Source organism: Bos grunniens, chromosome 19, assembly GCF_055505025.1.
Source record: "Bos grunniens cultivar Pamir isolate PY7600 chromosome 19, Bosgru_T2T1.0, whole genome shotgun sequence".
Lineage (NCBI taxonomy): Eukaryota > Metazoa > Chordata > Mammalia > Artiodactyla > Bovidae > Bos > Bos grunniens.
Genome location: NC_141183.1, coordinates 55,393,976 through 55,413,973, shown reverse-complemented (window position 1 = coordinate 55,413,973; position 19,998 = coordinate 55,393,976). Strand labels below are relative to the sequence as shown.

The 19,998-nt window shown below is 49.4% G+C and overlaps 1 protein-coding gene and 1 long non-coding RNA gene across 16 annotated transcripts in view; both read left to right on the top strand.

Annotated features, from left to right (window-relative positions):
- The first annotated feature begins 151 nt into the window (after nt 1-151).
- MSI2 (musashi RNA binding protein 2) overlaps nt 152-19,998 on the top strand; it is a 406,318-nt gene continuing 386,471 nt past the window's right edge. For 10 of the 15 annotated variants that reach the window (XR_015148343.1, XM_086360855.1, XM_086360857.1 and 7 more), the window contains exons 1-5: nt 168-397; nt 689-729; nt 1,054-1,135; nt 1,845-1,929; nt 5,915-5,956. Coding sequence is in view for 11 of the 15 variants with exons in the window: in XM_086360855.1 (XP_086216981.1) it covers nt 336-397; nt 689-729; nt 1,054-1,135; nt 1,845-1,929; nt 5,915-5,956 (312 nt within the window). In the remaining 4 variants the exon portion in view is untranslated. Of the gene's footprint in view, nt 398-688; nt 730-1,053; nt 1,136-1,844; nt 1,930-5,914; nt 5,957-19,998 lie in introns of those variants that run through there. The other 5 variants (XM_086360866.1, XM_086360863.1, XM_086360853.1 and 2 more) reach the window with 4 other exon arrangements.
- LOC147352745 (uncharacterized) lies at nt 7,293-8,136 on the top strand. The gene is made up of 2 exons (XR_015148348.1): nt 7,293-7,374; nt 7,800-8,136. It is a non-coding gene; the product is annotated as an uncharacterized LOC147352745 (long non-coding RNA).

Genomic DNA, 19,998 nt, shown 5'->3' with positions numbered 1-19,998 from the left:
AGCGCGCGCGGGCGGGCGGGCGGGGTCCGCGGGGGCCGTGACGTCAGCGGCATTGGTTACACGACGTTCTAGAACCCCGCCCCACGTGCGCGGGGGGCGGGGGGGGCCGCGGGGGCGGGGCGGGGGGTGTGCGAGTCGCGGGCCCGAGCGGAGCCGAGCCCACGTGTGACGGCTCTCGGCGCGGCCCCGGCTCCGCCGCTCGCGGGGACTCGGAGAGCCGGGCGGGGGGAGGAGGCGGAGGGAGCGGGAGGTCTCGGGCTCGGGGCCGGCCGCCGCTGCGCTCCGATCGCCGCGCGGCTCGGTGTCCGGGGGTGGGGGGGCGGGGGGGCGCAGCTATGGAGGCCAACGGGGGCCCGGGCGGCTCGGGCGGCGCCAACGACTCGCAGCACGACCCCGGGTAAGTTTCCAGCCGCTGCGCCCCGCGCCTCCCCGGCTCGCTCCGCTGGCCGCGGCGGGGCCGGCGGAGCGCGGCGCCCGGCCCCTCCGGAGCCCTCCCCCGACCCGCCGGCACCCCCCCCGGGGAGCCGCGCACCTCGGGGTGGCGTTCGGCCGGCGCCCGCTCCCCCAGCCCACCTCCCGGCTCCCGCTCGCGCGCTCCCCCCCGCTCTCCCTTTAGCTTTTGTAAGTTACACGTCAAAATGGCCGATCTGACATCGGTGCTCACTTCTGTTATGTTTTCTCCCTCCAGTAAAATGTTTATCGGCGGACTCAGCTGGCAGACCTCACCAGGTAAGGGAGGGAGGGGGGCACGCCCGGGTCCCCCCCTTCTTGGCTTCTTTATTGCTCTTTGTTATCCTGGTGTAGGAACCCCCCCCCCGCCATTGGCTCCCCACTTCTCCTGTGCAAGGTTATTTTTTTAAATAGCAAATCCTTTCCGAGCCCTCTACGCGACCTCTGTTGCCGAATTTCCCCCGCGTGTGCAAAAAACCCCCCAGAATAACAACAGAAAACTACTTTTGGTTTTTGTCCTTGATCAGAATTTGCATTGCTTTCCCCCCCCCCACACACCTTCTCCCCCCCCCCCCCCCCATCTCTCTCTTTCTCTCTCTACAGATAGCCTTAGAGACTATTTTAGCAAATTTGGAGAAATTAGAGAATGTATGGTCATGAGAGATCCCACTACGAAACGCTCCAGGTAAACCATCCCCTTCTGGATTTTGTCTTTATTTCAGAACAAAGTTTAAGTGTTATTTTTGGAGGTGTCTTCGGAAGTAGCTAAGCGGATTTAGAACGGGGCTCAGGCATGTGGCTGGTTTCGAACGTCGCTCCATCTTCCCCCCCTCCCTTCCCATTAACCCCAAAGGTTATTGTTAATTGGTGCTGAACTCTGGATACAGGGATGTCCACATCTGCGCTTTAAGTCATTTTCCCCATTCGCTTCTTTTTCTCCCGTTTCAAATGACATTCAGCTTCATTCACTTTCCACATAGTTTTTTTTTTTTTTTTAATGTGTGCACTCGCGGCGCCCCGAACTCTTAAGCCCCCCTCTTAGAAAGCTGGTTGTGTCTCCTCTGAGTGCCGGGGCTTGTTTGGAATAAAACAAAGCGTTAAAGAAAGGGAAGGCGGGGGGAGGAGGAGAGAAACTGAGGTGGGCAAGGAGTGGGGACACCGGCGTCCCCCAAGTTACCTCCGCGCGCCCCGCCCCCGCCCTACTGCCCCCTTCAGCCTTGATGTGTTTCCGTGTGGGGCCCCGGGGGGCTGAAGGCTTGGGGGATGGGGACGACGGGGGAGCGGGGGTGTGGGGGCCGCTTGGCTCTGCGTTCTGCAGCGAGGGCTCACTCCTGGCCGCTCCCGATGGTGCCACATTCTCTTGTTTGTGTCTCCCCCTCTTTGTCTCATTTCAGAGGCTTCGGTTTCGTCACGTTCGCAGACCCGGCGAGTGTAGATAAAGTGTTAGGCCAGCCCCACCACGAGTTAGACTCCAAGACGGTAGGTTCTGCCTCTCCGTGTGGTCGCGCGCCCCCTTTCCAGGACCGCCCGGGCCCTGACAGCCCCGTTTAAAGAGACAGCGCCCTCTCTTGCCTCTGCTCAGAGCGGGGCGCGCTGCAGCAGAGCTCGTGTGGGTTCTCAACTTTGCCGCCGCCGCGGGGTTTGGGGGTTTCTTTTCAGGGTCTGCCCCCACCCCGCAGCCTCCCCCCCACCCTCACGATGCTGCCAGGCCTGGGCTTGGGGGAGGGGTCGGCTTGGCGAGAGGCTACCTTCCGGACCAACAAGACCCTGAAAAGAAACTCCAGCACCGGGCCGAGGCAACTTTCCTTTGTCAGCCGAGCCCTGCCCGCGTTTCCCCAGTGTGGCCGTTCGAATCGGCTTATAGAAGGCACGCACAGCCGGTCTCAGGGCCGCCCGGGGGGCCGGGGGCGCTAATCACTGTCCAGGCAACAGGTTCCTGGGGGCACTTGGGATTCGGAATGCGGTTTGAGAAGGGAAGGAGACCTTCCAGAGCTAAGCTGGGCGTCCAGTGGGTGACTCCAGATGGTGTGAAATCTACGGCTGATAAGGGATAAGGCCTTGGGTATCAGTGTTTTTGTTTTGTTTTTTCTCCTTTCCTTTCTCAGGTCCTTTGAGTTGTAGGTGGTTTTACATCATGAGAAGGTTTTCAGGTCCAGTCTTGAGGGGGTATGGGTCTCTAAGGTCAGAAGAGGAAGGGAAGACACTACCAGTGTATGAGAATACATTTGGTGGGGAGAGGAGAGGAGTTCCTAGCGTTTTACTGTGGCTCCCCTGCCTTCCCTGAGTACTACAGTTCCCCCAAGGTCTTTGTACCGCTGCCCAAGGCAGGGTCCCTGAGGCCACACTGGGGTGCAGTGCTGGCCTGCTGGGGACTCACCTCTCCATAGTGGGCCACTGGGTCGGGGCAGGGAATCAGGTTCTAGGCCCAGCTGTCCGAGCAGAGCTTGGGCAAGCTGTTCCGTGTCTCTAGGCCTCAGTTTCCTCTTCTGTTAAAGAAAAGAGTAGAACAAGTGATCTTTTCAAATCCCTCTTGACTTTTAACACTAAATAGAGGAGAAGAAAAGAAAAACCTGGCCACCTTTGGTGACCCTGAACTGATTTTGCAAATTCACTGTTTCTCTGATAGGAGGTCAGAGGCGTACCTCCAACCGCCTCCTGCCCCAAGAAAAGACCCCCCACACTCCGAGTTGCTTTATTAACTGAGCTAGACTTGTCCTAGCTTGTGGCCCAGCCTCTTTGCACTTTGAGATCATTTAGTTTCAGGGACAGTCGTTTGCAGGGTGATAACGGACCTATGAAGGGTTTTTTATCTCCTAGACTTCTCGGCTAGACATTTCACGAAGCTAATAAAATTAAAGAGGAGAGAGATTTCAGGGTAAATTTGGTAATTTATTATCCACCCCTCTGCCCACCCTGCGGGGGAGAAATAGCATTTGATTTCTATGGTGGCTGGTGGGTTGTGTACCTCGGTATCACATGCGGTGCCTGCAGTTTTGCCTCGATAATTGTTTGTAGACATGTTTTGGTCGCTGTTATTTAGTATAACCTAGCTTTTGACTTTGTTTCACAACGTTCAGTGCAGGAGACAGACGCGGTTGCTTTATTGACATGGAAACGAGGATCTTGTTTACCGTTACCTTAAAAGCTTTGTTTAGGTAACGGCCATTCACATCCAAAATAGTACCCTAGTTTTTTCCTAGAGGATTTGTAGCTACAGTAAGTAGAGCTGTACCTAACTAACTAATGTTTTCATTTTTGGTAGTTTTCTTTTTCGTTCGTTTTTTAAAAAATAGTTGACAGGGATGTACAAAAGGTTGGGATTTGCCAGTTTTCTCTTGACCTGTCCTCTCTATTTGAGGTTTCAGCGTGTACATTTGACCCATGGAAGAACTTTCATTGTGGTATAACGCTGTTACCAACACCCGATACTGGAATTCTGAATTGGCTTCTAGTTTTGTAATTTTAGATATATATATATATATATTTTTAAGTGCTCTGCTTTCTTTACTTCTCCCTACCTTCCTCCAACTCCTGGCATTTTCCTCTTGACACATTCCTCACCCTTTTACCCCACAAACATGGTGCTTATTGCAATTGTGTGCTGATCAACTTAAAAAAAAAAAAACAACAACTTTTGGGGAGTGTTTATGAAAAGACATATCTGTCTTATGTTTGGTCAACAGCATGGAAAATCCACACCTGTTGTATTTCTCCTGTCAACAGCTCCTAGTCAGTGCTGAATATACCTGTAGCTGCGGTAATGTTAATCTCCATGAAAGGGTAGTTCCTAGATCAGAGATTTTTTTGTCTGTTTTAGTTTTTGCAAAGTAATCTCTCATTTCTCAGGTGATGTTTAAAGGTGGAAAGCATGCTGCAGACTTTTATGAGGTCTTTAAACTACCTTAATAAAAGTGGTAAATCTTTATGTCTTACCGCCTAGGTCCTAGGGGATGTTAAGTCTGGGAAGAGAATCAGCTCTGGTGTGACTTTCTCCCACTCTGTGCTTTTTCCCAAAGCATTACTCTCCCCTTCGCCCCGGTGGCAGAACTGAAAACAAGGTTGAGATTTACATTTTAAAAGGGGAAAATTTTAATATGAAAGCCAAAGCGGATAAATAACTAACTTGTAGCTGTATTCTTGCCACGCTCTGGGTTGAATTCTTCCGGAAGATTTGTGACATTTAGAAATCTAATGAAAACTAACAGTGGGAATATTTTTTCATTCCTTCCTTCTCCATATTTTCTCTCCAACAACTTTCCCCCTCTCAAATCAGCCTATCAGGCTCAAAAGCTTCTGTGGGAATTGTTTGGGGTTTTAAAGCCAGTCCCTGATTGAGACCTGCAGATGTCTGATGTGGGGCACAGTTTTTTCTCCATTCAGACTGGGGTTGGGGTAGGGGGAATACACTAATTGTTACACTAGATTCTGACTGCTTTTTTTTAGTAATTTTTTTTTTTCTTTTACTTTCTCCCTATAATGGCCTTACTTTTGTAATATGGGTTTAGGTTGCTGATAGATCTTTACCCCTGTGATTTTTAAAATCCAGGTGCATTTAGCTCCTACGTTTCCTTTTATTTTAACTTTTTTATTATTATTTTAAGAATCAGCTCAGGCTCCATAGTTTTTTGACATCTGCTTTCTTTTGAGACTTCCCTGGTGGCTCAGACGGTAAAGTGTCTGTCTACAATGCAGGAGACCTGGGTTCAGTCCCTGGTTTGGGAAGAGTTCCTGGAGAAGGAAATGGCAACCCACTCCAGTATTCTTGCCTGGAAAATCCCATGGACGGAGGAGCCTGGTAGGCTACAGTCTGTGGGGTCGCAGAGTCCGATGCGACTGAGCGACTTCACTTCTTTTGAGATGTAACTACAGAATGAACTGTTCTTCTGATTCATCGTAGGTAATTTTACTTTGCAAAAGATGAGTGAACTAGTTCAAGCAGAGCATCCTGTTGGATGTCGATGGGGGGCTTTTTGGATGTTGTTAATTTAAAAAATGTTTGGAATCTTCTTCTCCACCTGTGTTGTTTAGTTATCCTTGAGGAGAACAACAGCCATCCAGTTACTTATTGCTGAAAGGTCCTTCCATGTAATTTTCATGTTTTGATTTTTCTCAATTTTCCCATCTTTTCTCCCAGCTGTGCATCACAAATTAGATGCAGGTATCATTTAATGTTAATTGTCCTTGCCTAAATAAGGACACACTCTGTCCAGCTTGTTAAAGCATTGCACATTGAAATACACAGTGGGGCATTTCAGAAAGGCTTGCTGTGTTTGTTACATTTTGGGAGGGACTGCTAAAGTTTACATCGAACTTTAAGGAAAGTTTGGAGTTATTTGAGAAGTTACTGAAAGCTGGGTTCAAAGCCTGAGAAATGAGTGATGAATACTTAGGCGATTAATCGTAATTGTTTTTCTCCCCTCAAAGTCCTGCAGCTGACTCCTACTTTTCCATTTTTTTCCCCCAGATTGACCCCAAAGTTGCATTTCCTCGTCGAGCACAACCCAAGGTAAGTAGAGGAAGCAGTCATAGGATTTTAGCACTTAGAGGTGGTTGCCAAGGATTTCAGATTTCAAGCAGAGCACTGGCAGTGATGTTTGGAAGCCCGGTGCACCCCGTTTCTTCAGGGTATGAGTGTGTGGCAGTGAGGGGGGCCAGGCCAAGCGCTGTGGGAGATAACCGTGCGTCTGCTAGTCAGCCATTCCCAGGTGGGTCCGAGCATCCATCGAGGGGCAGGGACCAGCCTGTGCTTTCGTGGGAGGACATAGCACTGTCTGTTGCAATATTTATGCAAGCATTTTATTTATTTTTTAAGTTTTGCTGAGGTCCCATCAGGAAAAGTTGGCCATTTCCTGGTGATTCTTTTGGAGGGTACTCTTCTGAGGTCTAACAACTTGGAGTTTAAGGAGAGGAGAATTTAAGTGAACAGCTTGTCCTGTCTTGGAAAAACAACTCTGTAGACCCCAGAGGCCCTCAGTCTGACCGATGAGGCAGTGGATGTGTTGGTTTTGGGTAGGCGGGGTCCGTCTGTGCACACTTGAAGCCAGTAGTGTGCTGCTGTTTTACGCAAGGGCTGGTGCCCGGGCGGAGAAGAGCTGGAAACGTCGTCCCCTTGCAGGAGTGGTACTGCAAGGCTTGCTGAACGGCTTGAGATAGGCCTTCACCGTTTCCCAAGCGTGTAGTTAACATAATTTTCACTGAGCTTGCCAGGTGTGGTCATGAGAACACAGCTGCATAAAGCCCAAGGTGAGATTTAAAGGGCTTATGGCTTCCACGCTAAATTTGCACTTTTTAAATTATACTTTTCTCTTCCCTGGGTAATCCCGGAAGAAATACTTTTTCCACTTCTTGTGGCCTTGGCACTTTTTTAAGGGGAAGGGGAAAAGGTGAAGTATCTGTGTGGGTCATAAAAGGGATAATACTGCGGTTTTAGCCAGTTCAGTTTGTTTCTTTAAGCATGGTCTCCCAGAAGTGGGACCTTTGAGTTGTGCAAGGGGAGGAATGGTTTTGCACATTAATGAAGAAACAGTTGGCTCTTGGGGATGGTATTTTGAGAATTTCAGGTTGGAGCCTGCCATGCGATTCCTTCCTTCCTTCTCTCCTCTCCCTCTCTTTCTTCCATGTGATTGTTTTTCTTCCCTTCCTTTCTCTCTTTAGAAGGAAACATAAATTTCTAAACAAAAATAGTGAAATATTTTCTTAAGGCATTTTTTCCCCTAATGCTTAAGCAAATAATAGAAATTAATGGATCAAAGGAGTTAGATTATTTCTATACTGAGCACAAACTTTTGGGAGTATCTTCAGTGTTTATTGCTTTCCAAACTGTGTGTGATCCTTGATGTTTCAGAAGGCTTCCAGGATTAGCAGGGTTTCCTGATTTGGAAGAATTGCTGTTTCTTCCATAAATGTGAATCTTCAAATTTCCAGGTTAGTCATTTGATCACCCAGAACTTGGATCAGGTTACTCCAGCAGGAAACTGGAAAAATCCCTGACTTGGTCAAACCGTAGGTTTCTCCTCTCCTTTGCAGCTCCTCCTCAACTCTCTCATTTTTTTTTAAAACCAGGAGGACAATATTTTATTTTAATATATTCTGGTGAATATTTCAGTGATGCTTTCAACTTAAAAACAAGACAGAATATTTCTCAAGCTTGTCAAAGTGTCCCCTGCCCTCCCCAGAGTCTGGGATGGTTTTGGTGAATTATCAGACTTTGGGATGTGAGCTAACATTAAACCAGTTGGCGAAGACATCTTGCTATGGAATTCTAGGGATTTCATGATAATACCTTACTTTTGATGATACACATTCTTCGCAAACGATTTTTCTATCCATTATCTCCATCGGAATCCCAGGTCCTGCAACACTGAGAAATCACCTCTTCTCAGGTTGCTCGTCTGTAAAGTGGGGCTGATGACAGTGACGCCCTCAGAAGGGGGTTGTGAAGGATAAAAGAGCCTGCACGGGGTGAGGGCGTTGCGACTCATCATTTTCATCATCGCCAGCCTCATCGTTGTTGGGTTAATCACCACTGCTGCTTTCGAGTTCAACAGCCTGTGTTTGGATCCCGACCGGACTACTTGTTAACTGTATACATTTGGGCAAATCCTTTAACGTCCTTGAACCTCAGTTTCTCCATCTCACTGAGCTTTGGTGAGAAATAAATTAAGAAAGGTAAAGTGCCTGAAAAAAGACCCGGGGTCTGGTCATACGGTACCTGGTCCCTGCTGTTTTTGTTTTTTTTAATTTCTTTGAAGTGTGGTCGATTTACAACGTCTTGTTAGTTTCTGGTGTACAGCAATGATTCATTTACGTGTGTGTGTGTGTGTGCACACACGTGTGTATATGCATCCTTTTTCAGATTCTTTTCCGTTATGGCTTGGTTACCTCGTGTTTTTCACGCTGTTTTTGTGACGCTAATCCTGTGAGAGATCTAGTAATGATGGCGGCGGTAACTGAGTGTCTGTGCCAGGCGCTGTGGAAGGGACGTGATGTGTATTGACTCCCTCAGTCTTCACCTCTGCCCTGGGAGCTGGGTGCTAGGATTTCCTTTTTCTGGAAACCATTGTTGAGTTGCACAGTGGTGTAACCCGGCCCAGAACTGTGCCTTCTCGCAGCGTCTGTCCTCGGGGGTGCTGAGGGATGTGGAGAGGGGGTGGCTCTGAGTGGTCCCCGGGCTGTGGGGGTAGGACGGCAGCCAGCACCCCAGGCCCTGGTGCTTCCCCGGCGGGTGACTCCCCGGCCCCGGGACGTCACCCACTGCGGACTCTGCCCACTGGGCCCTCTCTCCGTCTGAGCCCTCGGCATCTTTCGGGGGTTCTGGAGTTGGGGGTGCGTTGTGCTGGTTGGCCGCTGGGGCAGGGTGGGCAGAGAGCGCCTTCCTTGTCAACGGTTATTTTCCGACAGAACTTGAGTCCAACCAGGGGAATTTCAGACTGAAGGTGGTGTTGGAGGCCAAAACCTGGCCGACAGGAGAGTAGAATGTTAACTCAAGCCTTATTTATTTTTTACCTCCTGCAAAATTGTTGTGTGTGTGTGCATGTGTGTGTGTGTGAGGGTCCCAGTGGCAAGGTGAGCCGTGCCCCCCCTCGGGGACTGGGTGGTGTACTTGTAAATGATGCGTCAGCGTGTCTTTCAGTTAAAATTCATTTCTCTGCTCTCTGGCTGTCCCTCCTTGCTAACACTCACCGGAGAAATATTCCATGGAGGTGTTAAAACAAGACTGCTGGAAAGAAACTGTAACTGAATACGAAAGAAAATTCGTAGCAGTGAAGAACAGATTTCATATTAGGACTGTCATAATATTCTTTAATGTATCATATAAATAAAAATCTGTTTTGACCAGAATTTTAATGAGCGACCCGAGGAAGGGTTTTGAATTCTGCAATTCGTCTCTCCCCCTTTGCGATATGAATGTTCACATCTCAAGTGAAGTATAATGGGCATTATTAACTAGTCGAGGGCAAACTCTCTGGAGACCAGTATCCATTAATTAGTGAAGTGCATTTTGATCAGAAGAAGATAGGTCTGTTCTGTGTCTTTCTGTTTCTCTGGATGATTATTTCATTTGGTAAAACATGTAAGAGTTTCCCCCCTCTGTCTTTAAAGAATAAAGTGGTCATACTCCTCTAAAAAGATGACTTAATTTGAAGCCATTGGAGAAATGGGAATGATTGGGATCAATCATGTCATCATACCCTTTTGTTGGTCTCTTTGGGTGAAGTGTTGGGTCCCTGGAAGAGTTTTGCTCAAGCTTTTGGTTTCTTTTCCTTGTGTGGAGAAACCAGGAGACTGCCCAGCATCTTGGGGCAAGAGTGAGTCTGGGCATAATTTACCATCTGCCCTAATTATCCTCGTGTATAATAAGGCATCCCCCGGTTCCTTGGTGGCTCAGTGGTAAAGAATCCATTTGCAAAGGTTTGATTCCTGAGTTGGGAAGATTCCCCTGGAGAAGGAAATGGCAGCCCACTCCAGTGTTCTTGCCTGGGAAATCCCATGGACAGAGGAGCCTGGTGGGCTATAGGCCACGGGGTCCCAAGGCGACTAAACCACCACCTCCCTGATGGCCAGTTTCCTCCTTCAGTTTCTGAGGCCAGAACCTTATCTGTTTATTAAGGGAAATCTCATTGTTCAGCCTGTTTAGTTACCTTCAGTCACAGTTGGGTGACCCTGGCTCTGTAGGCCTCAGTTTCTTCTGCTTCAAACCTGGGAATCATGGATTGCCCCACGTGGAACTGTTTAAGTAGCACCCAGAGAATGTCTACTGGTACTATCATCATAGAATTATTTTTGTAGAATAAAAAAAAAATTATGACGGTGCAGATGACCTAAGAAAATTCTTCCTTGGAATGTAAGCCTCCTGATGGCAGAAGGCTGCTGACGGCTGCCATTCGGTAACTGTTCAGTGAATAAGTGGAATCCAGCCTGCTCTTTTCACAGGGGAGGCAGCTGACACTTGGGAAGTTAACGTCAGTGGCTCCAGGCCACGTAGCTAAGTTGTGGCAAGGTTAAGCCTGAAGCCAGGTTTTCCTGTCCCCTGGAAGGCTCTCCAGATGGGTGCAGGGCAGCCCGAGCGTTTCATCCACCCACCTCCTGTTCCGGGGGAGCGGTTTCTTGGCAGCTTCTCAAGGGCGAGGGATGAGTTTTCGACATCTGGCCTCCCCTGCTGCTGCGGGTCGGTCCTCCCAGCGTCTTGCCATCCTGGGTGATCTGCAGCTGTCATCTGGGGCGCCGCAGTTAACCGACTGCCGGTGGGCTGCTGGCCCTAGCCGGGCTGTGGCGGGGTGTCAGCAGCCTCTTCTCCCGCGGTGGCGGGGTGTCAGCAGCCTCTTCTCCTGCAGCGAGGGCCTCGGGGGATTAGTGGCTGAGCTTCCTTCTTGTCGGGGCGCGCGGCTCCTTCCTGCTCTTTCCTGCCTTCCTGGCAGCAGCAGGTGTCAGCTCGGAAGGGAGGGGCACCTCGTCCTACAAATGTCCTTTCCTTGGATTTTTGCCTTTCCTCACGTGCTTGCATTTCAATGCTAAGGTCAGTCCACCCGGAGGCCGGGGGGCCGGTGTTCTATGTCAGATGTTTCTGGCAGACGGGTGAGACCCCTGTGCCCCTCAGGGATGAGAGGAGGAGGAAAGCTCTGCCTGAGGAGCCAGCTGCCAGTCTTTGGGGGCCTCCTGTTTCGTATTTTTAAACCTAAACGTTCTCCAGCCAGGAGCCCAAGAACACGGAAGGGAGATGGGGCTGTTCGTGTCTTCCTCTTGTTTGATCTGGTTTGTTTGGTTTATTCAGAGCTCCTCTCATTGTTTCTGCTTGCTGACTCCACTTTTGGGGTGCTGTAGGAAAGCCTCATTGGCTTCCCGATGCCCAGTGAGCAAAGTCTGAACTCAGCCTGGTAGGTTTGGTCCTTCAGGATCTGTCCGGGAATCTGCTTCTGGCTTATGCCGCAGCTCATCTCACCTTTTGCAGCTGACACCCGGAGTGTTCCTTCTGCTTTCCCGAAGAACTGCCCTTTTGTGGGTCCCTGACTGCACCACCCTTCCTTCCCTCTGTTGTACAAGACAGAACCCCCTTTCTTTCTTTTTTAAAAAGAGGCATGGGATTAAGCTCTGGATATCTCTCAGGGGTCTGTACAACTTTTAGAAACCTCACAGTTTCTAAGGACAGGGAGGCCTGGCACGCTGTGGTTCATGGAGTTGCAAAGAGTCGGACATGACTGAGCGCTGAACTGAACTGAAGCCATTCTGACCCTTTATTTTTTCAGTATTTATTTTATTTATTGGCTGCACTGGGTCTTTGCTGGAGCATGAGGAATCTTTCAGTGTGGCATGTGAACTCCTGGTTGCAGCACGTGGGATCTAGTCCGCTGACCAGGGAATCAAACCCAGGCCCCCTGCATTGGAAGCCAGAAGTCTTAGCCACGGGGCCACCAGGGAAGTCCCAGATAGAACCCTCTTTCAAAGCCCAGCTTAGTTGTTACATCTTCCAAGATGCTGTCCCTTTGCCCTCATTTTCTGCATTTCCACAGCACTTTACCTGTTCTTTGAGATGGGCCTTCCAACAATAATAAATTAGCAAAAAAATATGAGGCATTGTGCCAGGCATGCACTTATTCATTCATTTATTCACCGAGTGTTGTCGCACACCTGCCGTGGGCCAGACGCTGTATGTGGCTCAGGGGAGTGGTGCGGAGGGTGAGGTGGAGGCCCTGCCCTCATGCGGGCTTCCCGGTGGCAGGGCGGGGAAGCAGCGAGCCAAGTGTACACTGCACCAGCCGGTGTGGAACCCTCAGCAGGGCGAGGGTGATGGGGGCTGGGCACCGGCCATGGCTTTCATGCGTTCAGATGCCCCGCTCGGCGTTCAGTAATTATTTACCAGGTCTCTGCCCAGCACCCGGGACTGTGTTAGGTGCTTTGTTCTGGGTTTTATGGTTGGTTAGGTTCATGCCTTATCACTTCTACAGAACGATAAAGGCACAGGCAGATTTTACTAATTAAAAAAGCGCTTAGCTTCTAGCCATGGTCTTTTGAACACCCTGACCTCCGTTTGGATAGAAGGAAAGCAGGATGGTGGAACAGACGCTGTGCTCGTCTTCAGGGGTGTTAGCTCTGGGTTGGGAGGAGGGGGTGCTGCCCTTGTTGGGAGGATGCAGTAAGCAAGCAAGAGAGGGACAGCACTGAGGGGAAGGAGGGGAGAGGACAGCCCCTCGGAGGAGGTGGGTTTTGCCCTAGGTTCTGAAGGACAGGTAGGCAGGAAGACACGCAGGAATGCAGTTCTTCCCACCAAGGGCTGGGGGGTCAGGACTCGCAGCTGGAGGCAGGCGTGTGTGCCGCTTGGCTCTTGGAAGGGGGCCCGGACGGTGGGCTGGGGCCAGCTCGTGGAAGGCTTCGGAGGCCAGGCCGAGCACCTACTCCCATGCTTGTTGCGTGGGTGCTGGAGCCCTGCTGTGTGTGTGCAGGATTGTGGGGCTCTCCATACCAGGTTTCAGCGCTTGGGAGCTGGGATGCTTGTGGGGACTGAGGCTGTGCCATTCTAGGGAGAAGGTCCCCATCCCAGGCTTGTGTGCTCTGTGTGACTCCGAATGCGTTCTCTCTGGCTGCTGGCCCTTCTCCAGGAGTGATGCTCTGGGCTGATACTGTCCCTGATATTCGGGGGGTGTGGCAGCTACCAAGAGCCCTGTCGTTCTCTAGTTTCCGCCTTCTCGCCCTCCCCTCCTTTTTGTCTCTTTTAACAGTAGGCCACAATACAGACAGAATTCCAGAGTTCTGTGTTTTGTCCTTCTCCAGCTTGGGATCTTGACCTTACTGTGTATAGACGTTGACGTGTCTTTTCTTGGTTTGGAAATCACAGGCTATGGAACACCGATGCCTGTGCCCCATGGCTCAGAGCGTCCTGACCTGTGATTGCATAGGTGATGTCTGCTTGGGGTCACCTTCGGGTGAGTGGCTGCCTGGTGGGAAGGATGAAGGATCATGGGGAATCACGACCTCTGCCTTCTCTGCGGTGTGAGAGTTGTGAGCAAGTGTGGTTGTGGGCCAAGCACCCCATGGCACATGTAGCAGCAGCCAAGGGTGGTTGGTCCACGTGGGACAGGTATCTGGGCCCCATGAACAAAAGGGTGTCCTTTGTCACCCTCTCCTAGCTCTCTGGAAAGTTAATTCTCAGGGTGTTTATTTAGCTTGCTATACTTCCTTATTTTATTTTGAGACCTTGAATAATCCAGAAGAAAAGTCTTAATTTAGAATAATGACTGTCATATTGTGTGTCAGTATGTTTGAGGAAGCATACTAAGCCTCTGTCTACTTAATTTTTAGTTTAATCCTTGCAATAGTCCTTTGCAAGAGTTGGTATTCTCTCCATTTGACAAATGGGGAAACTGAGGCTGAGGAGGATAAGGAACTTTCCGAGGATCACAGAACCAGTAAGGGTCAGGGTTGGCCTTTGGTCTGTCTGAATCCCAACTCCTTGCTTCCTTTACACCACTTTACTCCATCCATCATAAGGAAATAGATCTTAGGTTCCTGCACTTTGCCTGACACTATTCAGCGCTCAGGCCAAGGAGTAGCATTGTTCTACGCTGGTCAGGAAGCTTCAGGTTGGTTTCTGTTGCCTGTGTTTTAAGACCCTGTTTAGCACAGTGAAGTGCCGCTTAACTAGCTGTGGAGTTTTGGACAAGTCACTTAATGTTTTTGTGCCTCCATTTCTTCATCTGTAAAATGGGGGTTTTAATATTGCCTACATTCTAGAACTGGTACGAGTGGATACAGATGAAGGGCCTGGGGTGGTACCTGCATGTAGAGGGTCCCGGGTGGGCACTCGTTATCTGTTACTGTCCGCGAGAGATGGCGCTGCCTGCATTGTCAGAGGCTCTTCCCTGGAAGCTCACGGGTTGATGGGTACTGTTGGCCCTTTCTAGGAGCGGCAGATAGAACAGCCTGTTGAGATGTGGGAACTTCCGTGTCACCGGCTCTCCAAGGGAGCACACTTTATCCTGGCGATGCTCGGTGGGCACTGGGAGTGCGTTTCCTTTTCTGCATCTGATGCCTGTTTTTGCTGCTCCTGAAAGTGGAGTCCTGGGGAGCAGCCAGGGCACAGCGGAGACGCCGCTGTGTGAGAGGTCTCCCCGTGAGCCTTCTGTCTCCCGGGCCTGGTCTTCATCTGCCTCGGGGCAGTTCCCCCAATGACTGATCTGAAAGCATCACGTTCATTTATTTGTCAGTGGCTGTGACGGGCAAGTTAATGCTAATGGATTCTTTTTTTAGCCTGTTGTCTGGGATGAGTTTCTCCCAAATGTCCTGAATCTAAGGCATTAGGGGACCGTGTAACTTTTATGGCAGGGGAGGATTTAAAAGATAAATAGAGTTTTGTACGAAAGGGCCTTAAATTTAGGTTAGGGACTGGCGCAGCCAAGGAGGGGATGTGAGCCAGCACGGAGTCTTCTTTTTAAGAAATCCATTCAGAACTCTAAATTGCTGTTTCTGTTTCAATTGTGTGACAATTTCAAGGGTTTAGAAAAATCTAATAAAATGGTCTTGATGATGCATTCTGGGGACAGAGTGCTTTAGAAGATCCAGGAGAATAAATTCCTTGGCGGGGTGGCGATCAAGAGAGTCTCTTTCCTGCCACCCTGGGCCTTCTTTCGTTGGGGTTTTTACATTTTTATTGTTTTGAAGGGCAGAAAATGATGTTGGAATGTATTCAGGGCTTCATCCATATCCTCCACCAAAATGAATTATTCTCTTTGGGCAATTGCAAAGAGATGGGCCCCTCCAATCACTAGCTTTTTTTTTTTTTTTAAGCCAGCTTGTTGTAGATGACTTTCAGAGTATGGTTTGTGTGTGTAATGATTTTGAATAAAGCACCAAAGAGAAGAAAATGGAGGAGGGAAAAGTGTGAGCAGAGAGGCCCTATGAGATTTTTTTTCGCTTTTTTCCAATCCAAGCTTTTGATAGTTTCCCAAGGAACAGAAGTTTACAATGGCAGCCGGCTTTGGGCTGCCTGCGGGAAGAGAGTGCAGAAGGATCTAGTGTAGCAAAATGTGATGCTGAGTGACATTAATGAGGTGACCGCTCCGGTGGGAGGAAGGCAAGGGTCCAGCAAGGCAGAGCTGTTCCCAGGACTTGCTCATAGCAGAATGTGTCTCCTTGAGCACATGTGCGTGGGTGCCCGTGTATGCTGTGTACCCCCTCGAGCTCCCTGTCTTCCAATGAAAGTTTTAACACCAAATCCTGCTCACTTGGCTGCCGGATTCTCCACTCCTGAGAGGCCATGTGTAGCGAGCACTGTCTTCGCATCGACTGAAAAGTAAAGTTTTCAACCGGGAGGCATTTTATTTTACCTTCTATCTGCTGGGGCCCGGGTGAGTGACGGGTGAGGCCACATCCCAGAGGTGCACACTGTTGGAGTGCCGGGTCCAGGAGTGTGAAAAGTCAATATTCTCATCTCTCAGATGAATTCCAGGCAGTGGTGGGAGGAGAAGGCCTGTTGGCGAATGGCTTTTTTATTTTTAAAGCCCTAGACTGATAACATTTCATATTGATGGTATAAATGGAACATTGCAACAACTGCTTCTTAAATATTTTAGTGCCTTGGAGAGTGTTGCGTATTTCCATGCTGCTCTTGTGTAAGAATTTCCAGTTACTCAGGAGAAGCCGCAACATTTCGGGCAGATTACCTGGTGAGCATGTGAGGAACCTGGGTTTTGCCTTCTTAACAGATGGGACCTTGGGAGGACACGCCTGGTCCTGCTGTCAGACACTTCCAGAAGTGAGGCCGGAATTTGTCTCATGCCTCGTCCCGGTGTTGGCGTGAGCCTTCTAGAGACTAATGGACAAGTGTTTGAAAATCTGGTGTGAGATCTTAGGGGAAAAAATACCTACATAGGACCTAGAGTGGGGTGGGTAGGTGGAAATGCAGTGTGTATTTATTGGTGCATGCCTGTTTTGTTTTTTTTTTTTCCTGTCACTTTCAACTCGGTTTCCTCTGGAATATTTCTTATATATGTCATTTCTTATATATGTCATTTTTTTCCCCCATCACTTTCAACTCAGTTTCCTCTGGAATATTTCTTATATATGTCATTTCTAAATGCCAACAAAAATGTTTAAAGTTACACACGTAACACTGAATAAAAGCCAACGAGTAGGGTCATTGTCTCTTATCTGTGGGAAATGGAACAAATTAGGATGTTTGAACCTAGGAAAAGATTGCTCTGTGAATCTGCACAAGACTGCTGTGTGTATCTGTTTCCTCGTCTGTTTTCAAAGCAGATAATTGGTTTTAGTAAGAACTTCTGACTTGATTAGGGGGCCCTTAGGAAATTAAAGTGTGTTTGAATTTCACAAGTATAATTTTAATTATACAAATTTTGCGTTTTTCACTAGGGAGCCAGGTTCAGAACTTGTTTTCCTGTGCTAATAGGGGTAGTAAAGCTGATTATGGCAGAATGCCTTACTTAAATCGCTTTGAAAATAAAAATCCAGGGATTTGATCATTGTTTTTCCTCACAGTACACGATGTTCAGGTTAAGGTCCGTACACGTCCCATATCCTTGTTAGAAATGATTTTTCACTGGATCCACACAACGGTAGAACCTGACTGACATAGTGGGGAGGGGGGCCCTCATTATGAATTTTCCTGCTGCACTTGCTGAAAGAATTCAATTAAAGTTCTTTTGAGCAGAGTCCTGCCTGGGCAGCTCGCGTTTGGCTCACTGCCACGTTAGCATGTTGTGATTGCCTTTATCGCCACATCGTCCTGTTTGCTCAGAGCCTGTGCATTCACAGTGCTAGCTCTCTGAGCAGCCCCTCTTCAGCACAACCCCTTGGGTTAAGCCGAAGGAACTGTGGAAACGGTCACTTGAGCTCGTCCCCAAGCTGTGGAGAGATGATGGAGTGAGGATGATCAGCCCCCCTGGGCCCCCCAGGAGCAGGGCTGATTGTGTTCATGGAAAGTGACCCTTTTTCAGACAAAGCCCCCGAGGGTCCAGAAGTGCTTTGTGAGTTTGAACTCTGGCACCCTCCCCTGTGTCCCCCTGTGCAAGGGCTTTAAAAGCCACCTAGAGACCAGCCCCTGAGGCCCTCGAGGCTGCTGTCACAGATGCTGATGGGAGAGCTTGAATAGAACAGTTATTCGAGTTAGAGCAATCATGAGACCAGCTTGGGGATGAGTTGGGGTCCTTTCAGGTTTGGGGCTGGAAGGACAGGGAAGAAAGCTCCAAATGTAGGGCGACCCCACCCCTCCGTCCCTGCACCGACTCACTCTCTGCTCTTCCTGCTCCTTCCTATGGAGGCGGGGTGGCCTAGTGTCTCCGGGCCTGGGCCCCGGGACTAGGCTGACTCTGAGTCCTTGTTCTGCCGTGTACCAGCTATGTGACCTTGAGCAAGTTCATCTAAATGTTCTGTGCCTTAGCTTCCTGTAAGGTGGAGGTAGTGTTGTCTTCATGGGATTGTTGTGAGGATTACAGGAGCTGAAATGTGAAGCACTCAGGATGGTGCCTGGCACGTAGCACGCTGATGTGCGAGTTACTGTGTTGTCAGGAAGGGTGATGTCCTGTATGGCAGGCTTGGCAAAGTGATTGCCTTGGTCGTTGGAGAGTTGTTTTAAGGGCAGCCGTCTTCCTCCTTACTATTATGTTGAAACATGATATTTGAGAACTGCGAAAGAGCATGTGTGTACACACACACACAAGTGCATTATGTTTGCCTAGGAATATATGTGACTTGAGTGGAATTGCTGTCCTTTGGATGCGGACAGGTGTGGACACTACAGTCCACGAGGCATGTGCCTCAATGGGGCACAGCCTTTGGGCCCACAAGGATCTGGTTGGAATCTCGCTGCCACTAACTCTGTGACCTTAGGAAGGCATCTGTGCTTTTCTGAGCTTCAGTTCTTTATCTAAAAAACTGGGTGATAGAGTTGTGGGTCCGAAATGAGACGTGAGGCGCTGTAGATAAGGCAGCTGGTGGACAGTTGACACTTAGAACATGTTAATTCCTTCCCTCGATGCCACCCCCCAACCCCAACCCCGTGACCAGGGAGTTTTTTAAAATTTTATTTTGTATCATGAAACTGAGAAAGATGCAAAGTTTTCTGCTCTTGCTGGAGATGAAAACACCTGAAGTCAGCTGCTTATCAGTGCTAAGTAGAGAGAATCGTAAGAGGGGGATGTTGGTATCCTTAATCTACCCGAGTTTTCAAGAGTAAGGCAGTGCTTTTATTTTGTCAGGAACCTTAGATGGTGTCGGCAAGCGTTTCAAGGCAGGCTTGTTCCTTTGACCTCCAGTGGTCCCTGGACTCACTGGCTGAATGGTTGAAGAGGTTTGGGGAATGTTTAGAAGGAAGGAATAACTTCAGGGAAAGACAGGCTCCCAACTGTGACCAAGGACGGTTGAGAGGGAGGGAAAACATTAGTATCGGGGTGGTGTTATCTTCTCACAGAGCCTTTTACCTGAGGACTAGGAGTAAGAGGTTTTGATCCACAAACCCATGGGTCCCGTCATGTGTATACGTGATGGGAAAGTCACTCAGTCATGTCCGACACTTTCTGAGCCCGTGGACCAAGGAATTCTCCAGGCCAGAATACTGGAGTGGGCAGCCTTTCCCTTCTCCAGGGGATCTTCCCAACCCAGGGATCGAACCCAGGTCTCCCACCTTGCAGGCGGATTCTTTCCCAGCTGAGTCCTGAGGGCAGCCCATCATGTGAGTGGGCGTCTGTGAGCAGAGCTCCAGGACACATTCCCAGCCCTTGCCTGGTAGGTCCCTGCCTTTGGATTGTCTGCTGCGGGAGCCCCCAGCATCTTAGGGCATCTACCGGTTGCCCACCTTGATCTCTTTGTTCATTTCCAGATTTGTCCCCTCAGCTTCGTATCTGTCGGGTGGAGTCAACTGGCTGGGTGTTGTCGGAGACAGGGGGTGAGATTCTGACTCTTAAGTGGATCGTGGTGGAGGCGGGGAGACACGGGGTGTGTGTGAGTATTAGTGTGCAGAGGATGGGAAGGGGTGGCCCGGAGGGGCAAGCTCGTTGTAGATTACATTGACTAATTATAGGGAAAAAGCCATATTTGCTGCTCCATTAAGTGATCACTAGGCTATGAAGCAGTTTATTGTAATTAATGCAGAAACAGCAAATAAATGTTGGGTTTGGAGTGGAGGGTCTCCAGACACCCCTCCCCCTTTGGTGCTCTGCGTTGGCTGCCCCCATGGTTATCCTGCAGGTAAAGGGTCCCGGGGGACGCCTGCACCCCGAAGGACCGGGGTGTGCAGTCTTTGACCGGGTTTGTGCCGCTTTATTGTGGCAGCTGAGGACGATCTCTTGGCTGATCTCGCCTTCAGACTCTCCTCTAGGGGTTTTTGTGTCTGCTAAGGATGGAGGAGGAGAGACAGACCCAGGCCATCATTGCTATTCTTGCCACAATCATTTTAATTTCAGGGCATGCGAGTGGCAGGTTACACATCCAAGTCCATCATGCTACGGGCCTTGTGGAGTTGTGATTGGTTTCCTTGATGATTTCTTGTTCAAATCAGCGGTGCTCTTAATTTTCCAGATGAAGTAAGAAGAAAATTGGAGA